Source organism: Meleagris gallopavo, chromosome 5 (assembly GCF_905368555.1).
Source record: "Meleagris gallopavo chromosome 5, MGAL_WU_HG_1.1, whole genome shotgun sequence".
In the NCBI taxonomy this organism is placed as follows: Eukaryota; Metazoa; Chordata; class Aves; order Galliformes; family Phasianidae; genus Meleagris; species Meleagris gallopavo.
The window spans coordinates 18350447-18374329 of NC_139408.1; the positions used below are offsets into that span (position 1 = coordinate 18350447).

At 37.3% G+C, this 23883-nt stretch overlaps 2 protein-coding genes across 5 annotated transcripts in view; one reads left to right on the forward strand and one right to left on the reverse strand.

Annotated features, from left to right (window-relative positions):
- The window catches only part of PDHX (pyruvate dehydrogenase complex component X), a 79374-nt gene that overhangs the window by 16695 nt on the left and 38796 nt on the right, over positions 1-23883 (forward strand). Inside the window, exon 1 of one of the 4 annotated variants that reach the window (XM_085224538.1) lies at positions 21673-21885. The exons of the other annotated variants lie outside the window; for them this stretch is intronic. Coding sequence (XP_085080664.1) covers positions 21747-21885 — 139 coding nt within the window. The 5' untranslated portion in view covers positions 21673-21746. Of the gene's footprint in view, positions 1-21672; positions 21886-23883 lie in introns of those variants that run through there. 4 annotated transcript variants of the gene reach the window in all.
- On the reverse strand, positions 10775-21673 carry APIP (APAF1 interacting protein). The gene is made up of 8 exons (XM_085224545.1): positions 21539-21673; positions 21182-21282; positions 18813-18861; positions 17546-17663; positions 16176-16311; positions 13468-13635; positions 12765-12881; positions 10775-11496 (listed from the first exon to the last, which is right to left on the reverse strand). The coding sequence occupies exons 1-7, from the start codon at positions 21593-21595 to the stop codon at positions 12782-12784; spliced, it is 729 nt and encodes a 242-aa protein (XP_085080671.1). The 5' UTR covers positions 21596-21673; the 3' UTR covers positions 10775-11496; positions 12765-12781.

The window sequence follows — 23883 nt, forward strand, 5'->3', positions numbered from 1 at the left end:
TTAGCACTATCTCATTCCCAGAGCAGAAGGACCCCTGTCCTGTCATTTTGAGCTATTAGCACCTCTAACTCTCCAAACTTCATGTTCTGAGAGCAAGATGGAATCCGCTTGTGTTAATTTGAGTAGAAGTTAAATAAAGCATCTAACAATTAGACTCAAGTTTTTAATGTGGGATTGAGTATTTGGTTGATTGGGAAAAAAAGAAAAAACAACCTACAACCTTCTTAAAGTTGAAGCAAGGATCATTTTTGGTTCTGTACTGTTTTCAAAGCACCTTAGAATCAATAAACGATTCTTCTCCCACAAGATTTAACCATCTATTCTTAAATGTGGACGGAAAAAATTAGATCCTAGCCTGAGCCTCTAACATTATATAAAAGGTGGATGTGGCACCTTATCTTCATAAAGATCAGTATCAAAGTAAGGTGAGGCATGGATAAGGGGTTGTTTATTCATGGCCTGAATTGAATTTTCCTATTCTAAGGAACTTGTCAGTGCTGTATCTCTTCTTGAGACTAGAAGATTTCACTTGTTACAGTGACACTCTTACATGGGTACAGCTAACTTCCCAATATGGCTCACTATCATATTAGCTTTTATTTTCCCTGTTCAAGTCAGAGCGTTGTACAGTTTAAGGCTGTAACGCTACTGTATTCATGAAGTCACAACATGTCTGTGTTACTACATTGTCTCCAAATTACACTTAGTCAACTGTGTGCATATCAGCATTTGAACTACTCCTCTTATAGTTTTTCCTGGGTGAATACCAGGAACTGTGTCTGGAAGTCTAGGATGCAGTGTCTTGAGAGCTAACGTAATGCTGAGATCTTGCAGAAGCATTATCTACTAGAAGTTCACTGCAGCTGTTGTTCTGTCTGTATTTCATAGAGGTGCTTCGTTATTAATGGAAATTCTAAGGGAGTTGTTATCCCATATTAAAACATAACAAGAGATTTCAATCTATTATTGAGTCATAATAGCTAGTGGCATGGTGCTTTTTTCAATAGTAAGAGGTTGGAGAGCAACCTTTGGACATGTTCCTGCAGCAACACCCACTCTTCTAGGGAAAAGGATTATCAATGCAAATTACAGGGGAGTATTTATTAAAGGTTACTAATTTGAAAAATGAAAAATTTGCCAAGGTGAATGATTAGAAAAGGTGTCTGTCATCTATGTCAAGACTAAAAAAAGATGAAAAGAATCACAGAAAGCAAAAAAGTTTTTTTGTGTTTTTTATGTTTTTTTTTTTTTTTTTTTTCCTAAAAGAGAGGCCTGGAAGCTATAATTACTTCCTTATATTTGTTCTAAAATGCCTATCCAAACCTCTCAGGCTCTTTTCGTACAGCTTAGTATTTCTGTTAGAACTATCTAATTCATAGGTAACTTGTCCTTTTTTTTTTTTCCTTTGTCGCTTAAAGTTCTCCTAGAATTGCATATAGTCACCAAATATCTTGGACAACCAAGGTCTATTGTTATTTCTTTATGAGCCAGTGAATATTTTCTGGGTGTCTTCAGAAAAATGTATACTCCCTACAAATTCAGAATAGTAGAAATTCCAGCTTTCTTCATGAAGATAGGAGAAACTTAGTTGAGTCTCTTCATTCCAGAAAGGTACCTACCACCAGGTTTCGTCATCCTAAATGAGACCACTGACTGCCTGGGTACCATATGAAAGAGCAGAGACTTCTCAGAAATAAGGTAATGATCTCTGGTTACATTTTTCAAAGGCTTAAACTTCTTTCTTCAGGAATGGATTCTAGGCTGAGATTTCTCAAATAAGAGGATCTTCTTTGCTGTGTTTTGTCACCTGACACTCAGATATGGTTTAAGATTAAAGTCAGTATTGTTTGCTGTTTGCTGTTTATTCTACTTCACACACGCAGCTTGTATTTAAAAAACTTTAATCTTTTTATACATTTGAATAAAAAAGTCTTCACGGGGAAGTCCATTCAAGCCAACCCTCGTCTGTTTGTTTATTTGCTTGTTTTTGGATGGGATATAAGCGCTTGAAATAAATAGTGGGAAACAAGGCCTCCATAGAGCTTAAAGTTGATCAGAGATGAGTCAAAGATCCAATACTTCTCTGAGCAAGAAATGACTTTGGCCGATAGAGGGAAATCCCATTCTTATTCTCTAAGACCTCAAGCATAGAGGTCATAGTTTCAGGAGGATGGTGTGCTTTTTGTGCTGCTGTTGTGCTCATTTAGAACAGAAATGACCAAAAGTGATATTTTAGGTAGTCCCAAGAGACTACTGCATATGGAATCTAATTCACAAGGACATCTACAGACTCTTGAGAACCGCTCTGAAAACTACAATCTCTAGCTCAGCCCATAGAGAGCTTAAAAGAGTTTTGTAAGAAAGGTGTCAGCCACTTGCATCATTTTCTGTCCCTGAGAAATCCTTTCCTGGCATGATCTTAGCCTTATGGCATCCTAGTCCTTGTACCCAACATAAAGAACATAAGAGACAGTGGGAGTTTCCTCTGTAGAGATTAGCAGTACTAAAAAGGACAATTTCAGTGCACAGCTGACAAGTTGAAAATACAACACATGAGATTATTCTGATTTTAAACTCTCCTGGCTAACAGCATTTCAAAGACTCCTCCTATACTTAAGCTGCCTTTCTTTCATTTGTTTCTTTGAACACCTATTTCTTGTATTTAAAGAATCTGAGATCTGTAATTTCCATTGGATGCAATACTGGGAGCATGGAAAATGTTTCAAAAAATGAATAAAAAAACCCCAGGAAATCTTTATGTGATTTCCTAGGGAAGAAATCAAATCTGTCTTAGTCAACTGTAATTCAAAGTAGCAGCTTAAGGATTTTAACTGAATGTGAAAAGGAACAGTGTTATGATTTTTTTTTTTTAAAGGAGAGGACAATTACAGATGCAACAAAGCTCATGTTTGTGGAATAGAGGTTAAAGTTCTTGATTTCTCTGTTGGCTTGCAAGCATGTTAAATTTGTGTCTGTGTCTTACAACTCATCGTGTGATAAGCTTAATCCTGTAATGGGAAATCTTTTGACCTTGCTGGCATCTGCAATACAAGGCTAAGTCTGGTCACTTTTCTATTTAACTCTGTCAACTTTGTAACGCTTTTCCTGAGCAATTTATGGCCAATATTCTGTAACACGAGCTTTGTCCCATTTTTTCATGCACAAGGTTAATTTTGTTACAGTCTGTGTTGTGTTACTTTGAATTCCTGGATTTTTAACGCCTCATTCCCCACTGTTTTAACTTTCTCTTCCTTTTTTTGTCTGTCATTTTTCAGGAATTCTATTTTCATTTCTTGTAGCCTAGGTGAAATCGTTTAACTGTATATGAAGATGATGTATTCCCTCTTTTAGCCTAACACAGTACTCATGTATGTACACTTCTTCCTTGGATAAATCTTTGTCAAACTACTCCCTGTGATGTTGGGATCAGTTCTGAAAATGGCATGAGTTAAAAATCAGAAAAGTGTAAGTACCAGTGAAGTAGATAGGAACGTGGCGGAGATGTCCAAAGCTCTGGAGGATTTGTGGAACTGAAGCTGGGAATGGCCTATCACTAATGATACAGTAAGGAAGCAAGGTAGTTTGGACACTTTTGTTTTTCCCCCAGAGATTAAGTGTTCAGATAAATTTCTTCATATAGATTTCTGCACAGATTTCTGCACAAAATAAAACATGATTAGGGATCAAGACTTGTGTAATGCTGTTACGTGACATAATGCCACAGTTTTGGTCTCTGTGTTGAAGCCTGGGAACCTTTATCAAGTTTGAGTTAAACGTAGACTGTCTATTATGAAGAGACATTAAAGGTAGCTTAGATAACTCTCCCATCTTTTGTCTCTCCATAGGAACAGGTTGCAATGCATTGTTATTTTGTTTTATTTGGTAACTGGTTTTGTGCAGTGTGAGTTTTCAGGATTAACAAAGTTATCCACTATAGTTTAGTTGACTGACTACTGTTCTGTTCTAATTAGGCTTAGTTTGTTATCTTCGTTATTTGATAGGTGATTTTTTAGCACTTCCAAAATCTGGGAGGAACATGTATTGTGTTAACTACTTAAGATGTCCTTTTTTCATATGTAGCAGTTCTACTTACTAAGCATGAGAAATTTCAAATCTAAATGTGTGAGCGTTTGGACTACCTTCAGGCTACTGGGATTTACTGCTTTAACCGTTGCTAAAGTGTAGTAAAACATGGTGCTCTCTCCTACTACTGGGAAGCATTTTATTAGTGCTGCGCTTGCAATAAGCAGTAGAGATCCTCCTGTTCGTATAATGATTCTCTTCTGCTAATGTTGCTCCCATTGCTACTAAATGCTTTCTTATTTAGGTGTCTGAGGCCGTAATTATATTCTCTTCTTGTCTTTACTACAATTAACTAAATCATTTGTTATCATAATAGTTGTCTTTCCCTAGCTTTGTTTGAAAGATTCCCCTCTTATGCTGTGGCTCGAGGCTTGAAGCACTGAAATGCCATGGAGCTGCTCCCCTTGTTGCTTTTCAGAAACAGAAGCTGCCTTCTTCCTCCTCACATTTCTTTGTATCCTCTTTCATTTTAGCCCTGGCAGGCAGGCACAGCAATGGTCTCTTATTTTTTCCTTTAATTTTCCTGGTTTTGTTTGTTGTTTGTTTTTTTTTTTTTACTGGCAATTGATCTTTAGGATTCATATAATTTAACCATCCAACTTGGGTAAAAAAAATAAAATAAAATAAAAATACAGTCTTTCAGACCTCTCTACAGCAATTTGAGAGCCTCTAAGCAAGATTACACAGGGGAATTACGAAGTAAGAAGTACGACAAAATCTTTGGTAACAAGATTCTTTAAATAGAAAAATAAAGCATACAACTGGATGTAAAATAGAACACCAGCCCTGGAGAAGTATTAATCTGTTCAGAAACATTTAAGTTCCTTGATTTTTAATTGCTAATGTACTTGCTCTTTAGGGCATTCTGTTGAACTCCTACGTGGACACTCCTTTATTTATATACAAGCTGAAAAAAAAAGCCTGCATTATGAAATCTCATTGTTTTTGGCTATGTTTTTCATAGGTGTAGTCCGGACCTTTATTTTTGTTATGCGTGTGATATTTCAGAAGTTGCCATAACCTGAAGGCGAGGGCATGAAATGAAATGATGACCCAAGAAGATGCGGTAGCCTGATTTTGAACGTGTGACACAGGTCATAAAAAGAGTAATTTTTTTATTGTATGAATTAAGTTGCAGGGACTGTTAAGTTAAACTTAAAATAACCCTTTTAAAAGTTGTTGAGGATAATGAATTAGCCAGGAGGAGTGAGAGCCTGCTGCTGCCAACTAAAGTGCTTGGGGACTTGAGATAGAAGCGGACGATAAGAAGCAGTTTTCATGCATTCAAATAAATTACATGTTGGGCTTGGCTTAATCCTGGCATCAGAGTGATCTCTGGGGTTTTCCCTACATTATCTTAGTCCATGATTATGCAAATATCCTTTTAATGTAGCGACTCCTTAACAGGAAATTAGTCTCCTACTTGCTCGTATGCTCTTGCAACCAGGAGACATTTGCTTGCAAAATCCTACCGTGTCTGAGGTACAAAAAGCACGTTAACCCTTTCAGTACCAACATCCTGTAAGCATGCAAACAACAGAACATTCTTGGGCAGGGGGTTTGGAAACAATCTTTAAGGTCCCTCCAAGCTAAGCCATTCTGTGTCAGAGATGTGGCAGATGAACCAGGGCAGAGCTGAGCTGTTCTCTGCCTGGCGCTGAAATATTTCTGGGCTTGAAAGTTCAACCAGAACGCAAATAGTATTAAGCTTACATTCCGTTTCAAAGAGGGTACAGAAAGAGAAGTGAGGGAGAAAAATCTGTCAGAAAAGCAGGATTAAAACTGAAGGCATGCACATGTGACAAAGGATAAAAGCAAAATAAATGCAGTCACTGCTTTTAGGACGCAGCAAGCAGCTGAGGTCAAGGTAGTTTGCCATCATTGTTTGTGCATATACATGTATTTGAATGTATTGCAGCAATGTTGTTTCCAGGAAATGTGCCAAAATGGGGACAATGAGGATAATCTGCTTTCTCTGGAGAATAAGGATTAAGGGGTGGGAATGAGAATCTGGAAAAACAAATGGCTGGTATCCTTCAGGAGCGGAGGAATTAGTCACAATATATCTGAGTAAGGAGCAAAGATCAGTTCTGGCCTTCTTGTTTTTGTAAATCTACATGAGGTTAAGTTATTTGAGGCAAGCTTTCTCTTAAAATGTTTTCAGTAATAGAGATTCTTCCTTTTTATGAAAGAAATACTCATTTGGCATCTGCTGTCTATGCAGAACATGCAAGTTTTATCCCCTGATCAGAAGCAAAAACAGCAAAGTCCTGGGAGTTCCAGGGGAGCATGATGAAATTTCGCACCTAGCTCTGCAGTGGGATTTAGGGTAGTATCTGATTCATTCACGCTCTTTTGAAACTCCCATCAAAGTGAACTGTTCAAGGCATGACCTTAAGGTAACACTTGAATCAGCCACAGAATCTAGACTTCCAGCTCTTTGCTTTAAATATAAGACCTCTTCTTTCTTCTATATCCAGTGTATTCTGTTTGTAATTATCAGAAATTACCATTAGAGAAATTGGAGCTAATCTGAGGCTCATTTAAGAGCGAGAATTTATGCCCAGCTATTTAAATAAATTCTTGTTGAGCTAGTTTCTGGAGATTAAACTCTGTAATTTTATCTGTCAAGATGGGAGAAACTTGCTAGTACAGTAGCACAGTATCTTAGAGTAAAACAAAACAAAACAGCACACATACGTAAGTGTAGAGTGAGTGGGTGTTTGCAAATGCTGTTCAGGCAATATAATTTCTGTGATTTTCCATTAAATATCATCTAGTCAAACATGTTCAGTCCATTCTTAGTAGTGCAGACTAGCCCGTCACTAGTTTTTTTCTGACTGAGCTCTAGTAAAACCCAGTAGACATGAGAAAGTCTGAAGACATAGGAAAGAAAAGCCCAAGAATTTAAGAAAGAACTCAATTCAAAATATTAGTAGAATAAAATCCTATATTAGAAACAGCCAGCTGTCATGGTTTCACTGGGAGTTTCACCTCAAGAATAATTTTTCAGTGTTACAGCCAGTGTGCTGAGCCACTGGCATTCAAATTTAGCTGAAACAGGTCCCTGTGCTAATGATATCAGCCAAAAAACAGTATGATTTTATTTACCATCTGATGTAAACTCTTGTGTGCTGACAGGATAAGTATCAGAAAGTCTTTTTTTTATTTTTTTTTATTATTATTATTATTTTTAGGACACAAGGACTCAGAAGCTTGCTCTTTTAAAAAACACATCAGGTAGCACAGTTCTGGTGCAACATTAGGCTTAAGGAATCACCAATCACCAAGGCACAGTATTGCTGTAAAACAAAACCAAGCAGGGAGACATTCTGACTTCTATGAAAGCTTTGATTAATTTCAAAGAAAGCTCAGCCATATGTACTCCTGTTATAAAAGCGTACCATGACTCAGTACTTGTGCACTGTGTAGGTCTGTAGGTCACAGTTGTATTTCACCTTATGTTTAGAAAAAGAAAATTAAACCGCCTCCCCTTATAAGAAAAAATCAGCTTCAAAAAGGAAGCATTCTCCTAATTTCTTTAACTCACATTTGAATGTGTAAAGTATATTACCAATAATTCCCTTCAGTACTGATACTGTAACTTACAACAGCTCAGAGGGTTTTGGTATTTGTTTTTTTTCTTTTCTTTCCTATTTTTTTTTTTTAGAATTTTGAAACTAGCAGGTGTTGATATCAAAGAACAGAAAAATACATAAACTGCTCCAGGTTTATATGCTACTTTCTTGTCATCTTCACTAGTGGTAGGTGGATGGTTGGATTGCAAACAATTGTTATATATGTATTTGCCAAATAGCAACAAGGAATTTAGAGGAAGGATATCAATCTAGTTGTACTGTTCTATTAAATCAGTAGGATTTCCAGTTGTTAATATTTAAATGCTGATTTCAGAATTACTGGAAATAGGATGGCGTTGTTGAGGCATTATGGTACTGTAAAGGACTTGCAGTTTTGTCAATACAAATTATAGCTTTATCACTTGATATTACTAGGTGGTGCATTCCACAACTCCACTTCCTTCTTGGAAAGCAAGTAAGATGTTAGATAGGAAATTATTTTATTGGGAAATACTGGAACTTAATTACTGTTTTTGATGATCCTCTTGAAGTGGGATTTATGACATTTTACATAATCGTCTCTGGTGATATTGAAGCCAGATAATCAGTTTTGATGGTGATCAACAATTTGTTGTAAACATATAAATATCTAACTTGCTATTAATCTACAGTTCACATCAGAAAATGATCTAGGCTTCAAAATGATGTGAATTGGAAGCTATAAATGACTTAGGAAATGTTAATATTTTTCTTTTGCGTAATTGGAAGTGGACAGTAACAGTTTTCTGAACACTTTGGGGAAGAGTAATCATTTCACAGGCTTATGAAGCCACCAAAATTGTCAAATTATCATTTTCTTTGTTGAAGGGTTCACACACAGGCATAGGAAGAGTGTATTTAGCTCGTTTCTATATCACTGAATGAATGGGATTTTGAATATCTCAAAATCATTTATACAAGAGCATAACTTACAGAAAATGTGTGGTTTTTTTTGACAAATTTTACAAAGGTTATAGTATAACAAATTATATTCAGATAAGCAAGTGAATTATTGTAATTAACATATGAGCCCAGAGGAACGTATTTGGCCAAAAAAAAAAAAAAAGAAAAGCTCTCCTTGACTGTTCCATTGTAGTTTGTCATTATTAAAGATGCAGAACAGAAATTAAACAATCTTTATCCTTACAAAACATCAGTATTATGGAATGATATTGTTATGCTGTATTATGGCACCTTCAAGAATACTGCAAGAATTCACTTTTTGCAGAAACTTCAGTTTAAAGAAGGAATCAAAGGTCACAATCAATAGATAGCAAACAGATTTCACCAGGTGGATTGTCACGTCAATAGGTCTCAATAAAAAACACCCAGGTTTTCCACCCAGTTTCTTGCTGCAGTCTACATACAATCACAGAATGTGTAATTGGTCACTGCGAGCAAAGTATTTACCACTGACAAATGTATCTAATAATGAAAATTGTTAACTGTGAAAAATGTATCAATAAAACTAATCAACAACTTCAGTAACTCAGTGCTAACCAGCATTTCAGAATTACAGTCATCCTCCCCCAGGGATTTCAAGGTCACTCACTGCAGGTACACCTTCAGTTTCACTAGGGAAGTGCAAAGGTATGTAACTGCTGAAAAATACTTTTCATAACAAAATCTGCTGGTCTGTCAGCATAACTCCACTGCTTGTTGTAAATTTTAAGAGCTGGGGAGAACAAGCATTTGGAAAGTGAGTTCAGAAGATAGACTAAATAGCATAAAATACAAAACAGGCAGTGCTATTCTGGTTCCTAACATGAGGACACCCAGAAAAAAATGAAACCTGGTTAATTCTTTGATGTAAGAATATAGTGCCAAAGATTAGGATCTCACAGCCCAATCGTCAGGCAGGGAGTAGAGGGGAGGCTATCTAAGCTATATGAAAATTCCTATTAGAAGTTCTTAAGTCAGTAACTGACTTACCATGCAAATTTGAGCACAAAGATTTGGGACTTCCTGTTGAGAAAACCTGAAGCCTCCCAGCAAGGTGAGGATAAGTTTTGCTGGTAGGTAAGTAGTTGGCGAGCTTCCTGTGGCAAATTGTTCCCTACAATATCTCATTCCAGTCAAGGGGTAGCTCTTCATCACTTTAGGTCTTGATCCCTTCTTCAAAGATATTTGCTCTTTGTTGTGTAGCGGCAGATGCTGAATGTGCTCTCTTGTGCCCTGCACAGAAAGATAGGCTGCAGTTGCCACAAAGACTTGGAAACACAAGACATGTTGTTGATGACAAACTGGCAGCATAGCAGCAACTGCTCTGTTGACTACACCAGTGCACAATTAACCACATCTTACTGTTTAGAATCAGCTGTTGCCCAGCATGGGTCGGCTCTCATCAGCAGGCACTTGTTTTATAACATGATGCCTTACTGAAAATGATTTTTGCTGGAGCCCAGCATTAGACTGCTAGATGGGCACATAAATATCCACCAAGACAAAACAGGATATTTTTTGCATGAATTTAGTGTAACGCTATTACCAGTAAATAGAAGAACTATCAGCATATGCTGCCTTAAAATCAGTGGTCTGATGTACACAACTAAAGAGAGCCAACGCTCTGAATAGGGTAAAAAATCCAAGTTTCTTCCTGACTTCTTGGTTTAGCCAAATAACTTTCCACGAGTAGTTGAGTAAGTCTGAATAGTTATCCTCATCAAATAGAGTCTTCTCCATTTCTGATTTTAGTTAGTCCTCTTTTGCCCCAGCTCTGGCACTCTGAACCCACCTCTGAGTTAACTTTTTAACAGTGGCTGATTAGGAAACAATATAATTATTTTCTTTTTACCCCCTGCAGTAGTTTCTCTTAGGTTAATGAGTTAATTCACCTCACAGAAGCTCAAACAAATGCCAAAGATGATGCAAGGAAAATGGTGGGAATGTATGGCCCCTAGCAGAAAACAAGGGAAAACAAGACCTCTCCTTTCTGGCAATGTAAGTTGTCAATTGGTGTTCTTGCTTGAGATGAAAGTCTCAATACTCAGTCAGAAAGTTGGTCAGTTGTGGGTTAGACAGATGTCACTGGGACTATTCCAGAAGGTTTTGAAATAAAGACACTAAGACACATAAACATATAAAACTAAATTTTAATGAGCTGTTTGAGGAAACTGATATGAGTTTGGCTTATAGCAGTTCATAAAAAAAACTGTTTTAAACAATTGCATTGAAAGTGACTGAATTTAAAGAGGTAAAAATTCCTCCTCTAAGACCTGGAGGAATGTCTAGGGAACAACTTCCAAATGCATGCTATAAAATTATGTGATTTTCCTACACAGAATAACAATTAAAATATGACTTAAAAATGCATATGCTACAGGCTTAATTTCACAGAAATTAATGTAGCATAAATTAATCAGTAGTTTAAGCAATCATTTTAAACATAACTTTTAATTAAGGGGAGGTCCTCATATCCTTCCAATGAATAAGGACTGCTTTATCTTTCAGAAACTGAGATCTAGAACAAGTCAAACGATGCAGCAGTAGAGCAGTATCAGCAAATGCAAATTTGTTACAATACTAATTTTTAAATCACGCAAGCAATATGGCACATTAATTCTCTGCAGCTCTTTGAATGTGAATTTTCATTCCTCCTAAAGTAGCTTTTGCCAGTACTCATAAACAGCAATGATTGTGCAGGATCTCTTTGTTTTAACTCTTTTTCTTCTTTAATACGTCTGGTCAAAATTGGCTGCCAACATCTGTCAGTTCAGCTGAATACAAGAGCACCCCCTTCTGGCTTCAACAGTGCGAGGTGGAAACTGGAACTCCCATGATCACTTAAGAAGAAAATCTGTATAGGGAAAACAAGATATAAACAAAGATTTACGTGGTTTAATGATCATGGTGGTGAAAGGTCGAAGGTTGGACTACATGATCTTAGCACTCTTTTCCAACGTTAATGATTCTATACTCTAAAATTAGGTATTTAGCCATAAGAAATGGGCAAAGGAAGATTAATTCTGCTGCAGAGCAATTTTAGAACTTTTCTCAGAGGCCACGGGGTAGCTCTGTGCAGGTGTGGTAGGCAGATGTCCCTGCATGCAGTGGCAGCATTCCAAATACCTGTTTGCACAAGGACTCATTTGACAGTAAGCATTCTGTCCCACTGCTTCCTCCTCTGGCGTGGGCATAACAGCCAGTGCCCCGAGTACGTGGCTGTTTAATGCTCACACTGCCTAAGCACCCATTTTTCATCTCTTCTGATGCAAACACAGTGGGTGGAGAGAATTATCTGATGGGCCAACTCTGTGCAACGGGTTAGCCCTTTCTGTTTAGACCATTACTTTGGTCCTTTATCATCTCAGTAGCAGTATTTTTAAACTTGCTTAGATTTACAAGAAGAGGGATGCCAAACTCTGAAATATTGTGCTACCACTGTGTTTTGCCCTACTGTGCTGTAAAAAACTTATGGGTCAATTGTTTCAGAGTGCCTTCTCCTTCAATTACATAAAATACTGCCTGATCATATTAAATGCATTCTTTTACATAAAAATACTGGTTATGAAAACCTTGAAAACATTGATCATTGCTGCATTAGAAAAAAGAAACTCACAGTTAGCATCACTTGGTATGAATGTGATACTAATTAATTCAGCTTATTCAAATTGCAACAAGTAATTTCTGTTCAAGAGAAGAAAACTACACCAATTAAGTAGCACCACTGAGAAAAGACTGAAATAAGAACTTGATACTACAAGCTGAGGAACAGAAGCATGTGCTCAGAAATATCTGTAAAAATTAGCATGTTAGGATGAGGTCCTTTTCTTTCACTGTTTTCATTCTGATAATGCTTGATCTACCTTGGTTTTGAAAGGCAATTGCACTCTGAGCTGTACCTAAGCGTTAAAATAGGCACAGGACATACTTAATATATATCCTTTCAGTGCACTGGATGGTAAAGAAGCATGATTTTGGGCATAGATACAACTACAGTGGTAACAGAGCAGGGAGAGAACTGAAGTTTCTGTTCTGGTAATCGAGTGGGAAAGCAGACTGAACAGATGGTGTTATCTATAGTCTTTCCCAGTAAACAGATAATTTCTACAGATAAACTCACACCTGAATATTGCTGTCATTCACAAGATCCCATTTTCTCCTGCTGGATGTTTTGAAGGATCTAGCCCATGCTGCTTCATCTGCACTGCAATATCAAATAGGTAGTCGTAACATTCACACCTAGAATTAAAAGGAAAAATAGGTGAAGAGTAAAGTTAGGTTCAATACATTCAAGTCTTACTGCTTTTTGTGGTAATAGTTATCTTCCTTGAGCTGTACATCATCAATGTGACAGTCTGACTGGATAGTTGTTATCATTTATTTCCATTGCAGGTGTATGAAATGTCAGCAAGGACACCCTAGTGCCCAGCATTTCAGCTACATGATCCTGATGTGTTGTACTTCCAGCAGTAAATGAAGAATGTTATTTGCCACCGTATCTCCTCCCCAAGCGAAAAAAAGGAGACTATAGAAGACTGTATGAACAGTATTGGCAGGTGTCATATACCAGCAGAGAATGTCTTAAGGTTTCATACCTGTTCATGTAAAAAGAAAATGCTGTGAATTCTATCATTCAGAATAGATTGGAAAGAAAAATCAAACAGTGAAATCATGGATGAACCTAGTGAAGCCATAAATTCAATGAGGCCAAAAGTTTATGAATATTCTGAATCACTGACAATGGTCAGAGATAAACAAAACAGCAGAGTCAATCAAATTTTGAGGTATAATGGCAAAATATACCATATTCCTTAATTGTACTCACATTGTTTTGGCTTTTTCCCATGTTTCTCCCCATACATAAACTCCATGACGTCTGACCAAAACAGCACAGGAATCTGGGTATTCTTCCATTGCTTTTGCCATTCTTTCCTTGAGATCCTTCTCTTCTGGTGTATTCTCAATAATGGGAACCACCAGTGTGTCATCATATCTAAGAGAAAAACAGATTTAAATATATCTTAAACATGAAATGAAATGTTTGGAAGAGATCTATCTTATTACCTCAACTCTTCCATTAGAAAGAGCTTCTCCTTTGCATAAAGGTATTAACAGATTCTCAGCACTAGAGATTTTTAAGCTTTTCTCTTGTGAGTCACACTGCAGTAAAAGAGTTCAGGAATGTATCCCACTTTCTTGACCTGCTGGCAGTATCTGAACCACACTTGAGGCTCAAAAAGAAAATAACACTTTAATGTCTTAGATATAGTTGTTTGTTCACGTATCATCACTTTGTAGTTAGGTCCCTTTGCAACTTTTTCAGACTTTCTTCATCCTGTATTGGCATCGCGTACAAGCTTGATCTCAGATTAAATTATTCAAAAGAATCGTATCACAAAGAAGGAAACAAAACTGTTTGCTGGAGAGCAGAAAAAATTGAATTTACGTAGTCCAAAAAGCCCCTGGAAAAAAGATTGTCCTTCTAAGGCATATAAATAGAAAGTAAGTGTCAACACATGAAAAATAAATTCTTCTCTGATAGAGTGGTTGGTGGGCTACATGTGATCTTAAGAAAGCCTGAGAACCCCAGTTCCAAAGACAAGATGATGCATGTTACTCAGTGGAACTTGCCTAAGAGTATCTTGTGAAGGAGATTGGGATATTTGGCATTGTTTGAACCTTAATTAACACTGGCAGAAACTTGTTTAAATAGTTTTTAATAAGTCCCCAGTTCACATTCGGATTTATCATTGAGATCTCGTTGATATTTCAAGAGTGGATGCTTGCAGAACTTATAAAAAACACAGAGGGGAAGCAATGGTAGAATTAATATAGCCTGTACTTCATATTAAATATTTACAAAATGTAGAGGTCTCATGTCTTACAGTTTTCAATGCCGATGCTTTTCCCAAAGAAGTGTATAAATTAGTGAGGAAAGAAAATTAAGTGTTTGTAGGTTTACTTTGTCTCTCATATATTCTAGTCATTAAATTTAGATTTGGAGTGCGTGCTACCACTTAGGACATTTCAACTAAGGGATTGGTTTCCTAGTTTCTACTTTGTACTCAGACATTAGTTTGGAAGCAAGTATAAGCATCACAAATTGATTCCTAATCATAACCTTTTTTTGTAAGAATTATTAGCTATAATAATAAAACCCACATTAGACTCTGTAGGAGTTAAACTATAGAGATAAAAAAATATTTTACTGAAACATAAGAGCCTGTATTGAGACAAAAGTTCATATAAGATACTTTGAGACAGTCTGAGATTTTGAAAGCTGTTTACTACAGATTTAATTCTACAGAAGCCAAAGGTAAAATTATTCTAGCATTCAGGGATCATATTTAGGCCAGGAAATACTTCTGATTATCCTACCCGTAACAGATAGCTTCCAGAATTTCTTTTGAATTCATTGCGCAGTCTGGTGTGAGACAAGGCAATGGAATCTTGGATGGATGAATATGTACTTAGCAAACATGTAATCTGGAGCTTTGATTTTTTGATTTTCTTTTTTTTTCTGATATGACAGCAGAATGACATAGGACAATTTGTAGATACGGAATGCAATAACTACAGTGTTTCCTGACTAACATACAGGAATTTCGGAAATTCACAATGCAAATCCAAAAAAAGGAAGTTGTTGTTGTCACTTTTTTTCCAAACCAGTGTTAGACAGTTCCAGTATAAGGGATGTTTTTAGTAGAAAGTTCTGTCACATGAAAAATGCAAATGCTAATGCTAACAAGAAGGTAAAGCTGGCAAGTCAACCAAAACTCCAAATAAAATATGTCCAGGCATAAAATCACATGCCAAACACATTGTTTGCTCCCTTGCCAAAGGGCAATTGTTATTTACAAAAATTTACATCAAAAAGTGGAAAGAATTTAGCATTTCAATTTTTCATCTAATTGTCACATATTATATAAAAGTTGTTTGCTGGTCTCAATTCAACACTGTGGGTGGAGTCCTCAAAACAAGCCATCACACATAATTTGGAATCACTCAGCACTTACCTCAGAGCTCATCCTTGGAAAGTAATAATATTATCTTTAATGAGCTTTTAATTCTGATTTTTCTTTCAAAGTCGTCAAGTAAAATCTGAAATCCTCAACTCTCCTAACTTGCTCTAAACCAGCACAAGCAATGATATGCGAAGTCCACCCAAACACAGTTGCACTTTATCAATTCAGGCTAATCTTGGCTGGCTACAGTTTCAGTTTAACATTGTATAGATGTGTTAACAACTCTGTTCTTGAGATATTTGTCAAGACCTGGCTCTTTATTTAGTTTGTTTCTACAGCTCAGTGGACCGCAGTAACTTTGACTTGGCAAGATTTTATCTCAGATCTCTTCTATAGGCTTGAGACCTTCGTAAGGGAAGCCAATGATTGATTTATTCCAGAGGTCTTGTTACTACTCATTTATAATACTTTATATTATACACTTGAACACACATAACTTAAATTACTTATCATCTATTTTGCTGCAAACAAGCAATCAAATAGCACATCTCTGCTCTTAAAAATGTACCGGTAATAGCCTCCTGAAGAACACTTCTGGATTCCTTTTATCATCTCCTGATGGGTAATAGTGAACTCACTCCCTGGGTAAAGAAGGGTAGCCATAACAGCAGCCTTGGAATGAGTATGTATCACTGCACCTGCTCCTAAGAAGAGAAAAGGAATATATATATTTATGTTTTTACAATTTTTGAAAGGCATTTATTAACAAAAATCATTACTGTATTTGATTCATTTTCTTTGGCTAGGCATCTTAGCAAATGGTGATCTACTGCTTCAGAAGAAAAAAATGCACAGCAGCCTAAATTAAGGGAGGAAATAATTGCTCATCTATAAAGGATAATTTTAGGTTGTTTCAGGACAGCAGTGTCAACATTTATTTAGTGACAAATTCCAGGAGAAAAACCATTTGCACAAAAGCAAGGCGAAGCACTCCTTGCATAGTTTTTTTGGTTTTTTTTTTTATGTGCTATAAAAACTAAAACACTAATAATTATATCAGAAATCCATGATTCTAAAGACTTCCCAACCTTTTTCATAAAAGTTATATACTTCTACTTTATGGAAGCAGTATTTCTCAATTATGCATTGATTCTCTGAAAAAAACAAGAAAAAAAATTATCTTCTTGTAGCATGATGGAAAGATATTAAATAATTGTAATTAACTTTACTAACGTGGCTGCAGTGTTGCCAAAAATATGAATTTTCCTTAGGTACATAGGCAAGTTTCTTATGTAGGAAGACTAGATGAGTCTCCTTAAATCCTTTTAAAAGTAACACATGTAAATCTTCCACAATAGAAAAATATCTCTATTACTGCCCATCTGCAGACATTCCACTCAGTCCAAGTGTACAGATCATTAGCAGCTTAAGTACCTCCAACAGCTTTTCCTAAAGTGGGACTGCAAGCCGTGTTGCTACCTAAACATATCAAGGAATTGCAAGAAATGAGCCTTCTTTAACATATCTGACACCAGAAAAGGAAACGGATGCTCAACTGGAAACTGGCACTGTGATTACAAGCTAAAGAAAAGCTTCATATTTCTTTCACTTAATAATTTAGAATCTTTGACAATAGCCAACGTATGTCAAAGACTTCCCATTCCCTCCAACAAACTATTAATAGACTGGGCTAAAAATCAGTGCCGAAAAGATGATCTCAGGTGCAGCTATGTAAGAAGCTGTAGAAGAGGCTTACAGGTGTTACTATGGATTACATTCCATTGTATGTGTGCCCGTACAAATTTATTTATTTCACAGGCTTGTGTCTTTTTCACTGTGACTTTTATGTTTAAAGAATCGGGTACTGAATTTTAATTTTGTTGACAATGTATATACAGCGTTCCAGTCAACAGTAAAGCAGAAAGATTTGCTACATACCTCTCATAGTGTAGGCATTCATAAAAAGAGGTGTGCACTGGCTTTTCTTTAGTTTCTTGTGTGCTGGGGGACCACTGATGTCCTGCTCGTTCATGTCACAAACAAACATATCTTCTGGCTGTATCAGAGAAATTATTTTTACCTGTGATGACCTGAACAGTTTCATTTTCCTTCTAAGGAGATATGTACATACAGAAACACAACATATTTAATATAGAATGCAATTTCAACTTCATAAAAATTCTGTAGTACACTGTGTTTATTCTATCCACTAACACTAATTATCATTACTGTCTAAGGTAAATGAACATTTGGTACTGTCTTTCAGTACTGCTGCCGAGGAGTACTAAAATTAAAATTTTCTAAGAAAGGAGATGGCATATATCTAAATAACAGACCATCAAAAGCTCAAGAGAAAAAGTAGCAACTTACCAAAAAAAAAAGAAAAAAAGAAAAAGTAGCTTTACAGAAATGTTACCCTTGTATTAAAAAGCTATAGCTGTTGAATTGTCTACGGTAGAAATAAAACAGTCTCATTAAAAAAAATAACAGAAAATACAGTTGCAAGAGATCTCCTTACTCATTATGCTCAATCCACTGCTGGTGCCAAAAAAGAGCAAAACATCACAGCCTTGCCATATTATGCCTTTTCCTGTCTTATTTGCTAATGTTGCTAGCAAGCACTATGCAAAACTTCAAGTTTCTATAAGTAGAAAGATTCCTTTCACATTTCCTTGTATTTCCCCTCAGAGCTGTAAAACAATTTTTCCTATTTTTCCTATTTTGATAAAATAGTTATCATTTACCATTTTCCCCTCCACTTATATTCTAGGGGTTCTGCTGTTCCAGGAAAGGAAAGGCATAAAATAGCCAACATCACCTTTTCTTGGAGAAAGCCTATCTATTTACTGAGAAGACCAAGAAAGATTTCCAATCACTCAAATGACAAGAAACAGAAAAGAGGTGTTAAAGCATAATATGTGTGTACTACAGTAACTTGAAAGTGTACTCGGATATCTAGAAAGCCATTTAACCTTGAAAAAGAAAAAAGCTGATCCAGAGTAACTTTCAGTCGTCTTTGCTGTAACCTATGCTGGCCACAGGCTTGCTTTGGTAGCTGAGTACTTAAGAGGAGAAATTCAGTTATTTCAGGAATGCAGACCATAGTATTGAACTTTATGTAAGGAAAAATAAAACACGAAGTATAGGTAGTTTTACCCATCTGAAGTGAAGATAAGCTTTAAGGTAGAAATAAAGTTAAACATACCTGTATTCTTTCCTTCTGGACTCCTGAAGGAGCAATATAGATTTCATTCCTAAGAAAATTTGAAGATAGGTAGAACTATTAAAAAACACAGGTCTTTCTAACAGCATGAGCACTAGAGCTCTAGATTCACTGGAAAAGAAATAGCAAATCTAAACTGTGATAATAAATTTATCACTCTTCCATATATGTGGTCACAGGTAGATGGGGTTGTCTTTTGCTTTTGTTTTTTTTAAATGCAGATGGATCACATAAGAGCATATCAAATCTCTAGCTTAAAGGGATATCAAACAGTTCTTTCAACTTGACAAGAGATTCAAAATAGATGCAGGAAATGCAACTTTGTTTTCTTTGTAAAGGAAAACACAAAACCTTCCCCTGTAATAATAACTTAGCCTCCGGAATTCTGAAGAAAAAACAAAGAGAACAAAATAAATTGCAAGCAGATACCGTCCTGTGGCAAAACTGCTACTTAAAAATCCACAGACTACCTATAAATAGTATCAACTGTCTCTTGTGTTATACAATGTAAATACTTTCATTTTTGTTCTAACTGCCTAATCTACATATAGCTACAAAATGCATTTGTGTGTTCATTTGCATTGATTAAAAAACATTAGTCAGTGCAATTAAGTGACAAATTCAAGTAGAAGTATATCCTTTCTTCCAATGTTTACATGAATCAAAATCCATAAAAATATTGATTTAAATTTAAATAAGGTGTCAACTGAAATATTTTCAATAACAAGAAAATCAGATTGCTACCTCGTACTTAATCATTCTTTGGTTTAAGGAGCAATGCTTTAAATTCAGGAGCACAGAGACATCTAGTGAATAATTAGTCAAGTTACAGGTGTATCTCTTGAGAAGTGTGAGATGTTTAAATATTTTTCTCTGGTTTAGAAATTTATCATTCAGAGGAAGTGAAACAGGACAGCTGACAAAGAATTCTAGATCCAATTTTAGTTATGCTATCCCATATCTTGGCATCTTCACCCTGAGTAGTTCCAATGAACAGTGCAGTCAATAATGTTGATCAGGACGTAAGATAAAACTAGCTGCTAGAACTTCAATTGTTCCTATGGAACAATTCTAGGCTAGTCTACTTGCTCTTTGCCTCATGGTTGTTTATTCTGAAACATATCTAACACTAATGCAGGTATAAAAATGAGTACAATCATTTAGATTACAATCATTACCTACCATTAAGATGTACTGGAAGCTACTCAAATACGTAGTCTGAGCTACGAAGTGATTGAACTGTTGAAGAAAACTGTAACAACTAAATCAGTGCGTTCTCTGCTGAAACCATGTGTCTTGTCAAAATGAACAAGAATTACATAGAAACAACAGAGAAAACAGCCTATATTCTGCCGCTGGTAAGAAATTAGTTTTATAAAGATCCTTCTATAGATGAAGAACTTTAAAACCAAGAATCAATCCTCTTGTCATTCCTTTGATTATTTATTGCTGCTGTGTTTGCAAAACTATGCAGGGAAGTGAAGTGACTTGCACAAAGTCATTAGAAAATCACAAATATTGGTGTTTGGAGCTTTTATTTCAGATACATGTATATAAGTGAAAAGTAATAGCTGTGTTTTTCCTTTTTTTAACATACACTGCATGTAATTGTATGTCAGAAAATGAGAGATCAGTAATTTTCAAGTTACAGTGTCCATGGTGGGGCAGTGGCAGACACTGAAAGGTATTTTGCTGAGTGAAGGTTTCTTTTTTTTTCTTCAGCAGCCACTAGCAGGAGTTCTGTTTCCATTAGAAGCTTTGAAAGTATAAATAAGAGTAATGAACGGTTAAAAAGCAAAATGGTGCTTCTCAGATATACACCAAAAATCATTTTGCTGTGCGGGTACCACTTTAATTATGTCAATAACAACTCCTTAGAAATGATCTCAGTAGAATAGTACTTTCTTTATTGAAGGAAATGCCTTGTCTGCGACACATCCAGGGTGGGATTAATCTCATCTTATCATTGAAAGCTTTGTGTAATCTAATCTAGATTCCACAGTCAATGGAATGTAAAGGGGAGAATGAATTGCTCCTTAAGAGCAAGCAGTTTACCTTAGAGACAGAAGAAGGATAGAAATAAGGTACTCTCTTAACTTGTCTTTCTCCATTAAAAGAACCTTAATGATTAATTCAGGCCAAACATCTTCCCTTCTTTGCTTTAAATCTGCAGTAGCGTTCCTTTCCCCTTCTATCTTCTTCGTTTGTTTTTGACTTTCAAGCATCTGCCACGGAACAGAACTGCCCTCACCAATTACAGCCAAGCTTTCTCTGCAAACGTCACGGAATGATCTGAGTCGGAAAGGACCTTTAAAGGTCGTACAGTTTGTTGCTCTTCCATCTTTACTTACCCATGTTTCAGGCTGATTCCTCCACCAGTTCCCGTTACCCAGCCTAAACCATAGAACAGCCTACAAAGTTCTGGGATAAGATTTCTTGGATGTAGCTTATCCTAAAAATAAATTTTAAAAAACGACACATTAAAAACCATCAGAAAACTAAGAATTTACAATCTGAAACTCAGTTTGAACGGGTTATAGTCATACTTCAGCACAACGGTGTTATTTATGACTTCAGTTACAAGAAGACCGTCTTTTCTTTTAGGACACGTCTTCCTAAGGCCTGGCTCGTTCTGGACCAAGCACTGCTAGCGCAGCCGGCCCGTCACAGCCGTACGGCGCGCGGTGCCACGGCCGCCCCCTCGTTACCTGCGCCGCGTCGCAGCCGTCGGCGAGCTGGAGGCCGTGACCGTTGGCGGCAGCCATGGCGCCTGTCGTGCGCTGGGTCCTGCCGCCGGGAGGCGTGCCACGGCGCTGCCTGCCCGGCGCTCCCCGCGCAGAGCCGGCCGTAACCCCGGACGCCCGCAGTCAGGCAGCGCTAGGGGCAGCCCCACGCCGGCGGCGAGGGCGAGGCAAGATGGCGGCCTCCTGCTGGCGGAGCGGCGGCGCCGGGGTGCTGAGGCTGCTGCGAGGCGGGCGGCCCGTGCCGGGCGCTGGGCTGGCCTTGCCCGCCCTGGGAGGCTGGAGGCTCCTGCACGGCACGCAGGAGCTGCTGGGTGAGTGCTGGGCTGCGGCCGGCCTGCCGCTGTGTGGGTAGCGGAGAGCCTCGGTGGGCCGGAGCCGTGTTACCTTGTGGGACTGCGAGGCCCGGGAGGTGAATGCAGGACGAAAGGAGCTGTTCTGTCCTGCGGCACTTTGAACGGCAGGCCGTGGAGGTGGGTCTTCCCGCCTGGGCGCTGCTGCCTTGGTCTCCGCAGGTCCAAAGCACGAGTGCTTTTTGGCAGTCTTGCTCCTGTATTTGGCCTAAAGCTGGTTGTTCGTCAAATGTTAATTCTTTTAGTCTGTCGGGTTCATCTCTTGGAATTATTTCTCTTCAGTTTTATTACTAATCGTTCTTACGCGTTCATTTCTCCCGCTCCCTAAGTTGTGAGGTTGGGTCTCTAAAGAAGTTCAAACATTTTCTGTAAGTTAAAGGGCCAAACTTAAGGTGTAGCATTGAAATGCTCTGCTTAATTTCAAAGGTAGCTTCCTGGCTTCTCAGCCAGGTGAGGGCTGCTGTGCTGAGCTTCTCTGTTAGTTTGGTGTCACATTCTAAAGAACACACCTTCAGTTCTTCAATTTATTTTGAAATAATTCTGCTCATTCACATTCAGCAGACTGCAAGTGTATGTATTATTCTAGATAATGTTTTCATACTCCTTTAGGAGTCCAGATATGGTTTTTTTTGTGCATGTGTGATATCTGGGATGGAATGTTAACACCCATAGCATCCAGAAGTTAAAATGTAAATGTGTATGTAGCATATAAATGTATGAGCATTTGAAAAAAGGAGGGCAGTGTGTCAGATAAGGAGGGAAAACAAAGGTCACTTTCCAAGAAAACTCATCAATGCATTTGAAAGGAGAAGCAAGAAAGCATATAGCGCAATTCAAATGAAATTACCAGGAGTGAGCGTGTAGGGACAAAAATGAAAAAATCAAGGCATAAAATGATGCAACTGTAATCTTGCAGGAGTATTGAAGTAATAATCTGTAAATTAGTATGAGAAATAAGGCCTAGTCTGTTAGGCAACAGAATACAGCAACATCCAAGTATGTATTGCTGCTGGTTTTTGGTTGAGCTTTCACTGAAAGCTAAATAAATGCACAGACATGGTGACAAAAGCTAAGCTAGGTGAAGGACACAAGTTATTCAGAGAATAACTTCAGACAAGCTAGGTGTCATTCACACAAGTTAGTATTGGAGCTGTCAGCTGCATTACACAGAATAGATGAGATGGAGGGAAGACAGAAAGTTGTCTTCATTATCTTCCTGATTTGTATTTAAAAACAAAAAACAAACAAAAAAAAACTGTATAAAAGTATCTTCCTGAACTTTTTGTTTGTTTGTTTTCAGATCCTACAGTTGAGCAACCAGCTGAACAAATTATGAAATACTGACAAGGCTTAGGAAAACTTTGTTTCATCAGGCACTCAGATTTGCTTTTGTAAGGTGTAACCATGCTATCTGTATTGTAGATTGATTTTGTAAGGCTTTGGCATGCTATCATATGTTTGTGGTTTCTATTTTTTCCAGTGTTTTTTTCCTATAAAGGAAACATGATCTCAAGGAGTTTGTATAGGGTTGTTCAAACTGTAAAGCAAGATGAGGAGTTATTACAGTTGGCTGTCCTAACTGGAAGGATATTTATCTGAGATCTTTCAGGTCCCTTTCAGGACTTGTGCCTGATGCTGAGTTTTAAATGCTGTTTTTGTTAGAGGTCTGAAAAACGTTTGTCAATCCAAATACGACTTGAGGACATGATTAGACTTCAAACTAATTGCAGCGAGTTATGTGCATAACAGTAAGAATAAACGCCTAGTATGTGATGGGACGTGGTAGTTTTCTAGGTCATAATCCTGCATTAAGAAGTCAAGGCTTTTGCAAACAGAATATGAGTGAATCATCATCACGCTGCAAAAGTTATACTAGGTTGATGAGCCAGGAGTGTCATCTGGAGGGCATGTGGTAATTCTTCTGCCACTCTACTTTGTACCGATAATACCTCAGTCAAA

Coding starts and splice junctions, on each gene's coding strand:
- APIP (XM_085224545.1), bottom strand. CDS start 21,595: ATGGCTGCCGCCAACGGTCACGGCCTCCAGCTCGCCGACGGCTGCGAC. Junction 18,862..21,181: donor GGAATCAGCCTGAAACATGG/GTAAGTAAAGAT, acceptor AAATTTTCTTAG/GAATGAAATCTATATTGCTC. Junction 13,636..16,175: donor TCTTCAGGAGGCTATTACCG/GTACATTTTTAA, acceptor TTTTTCTCTTAG/ATATGATGACACACTGGTGG.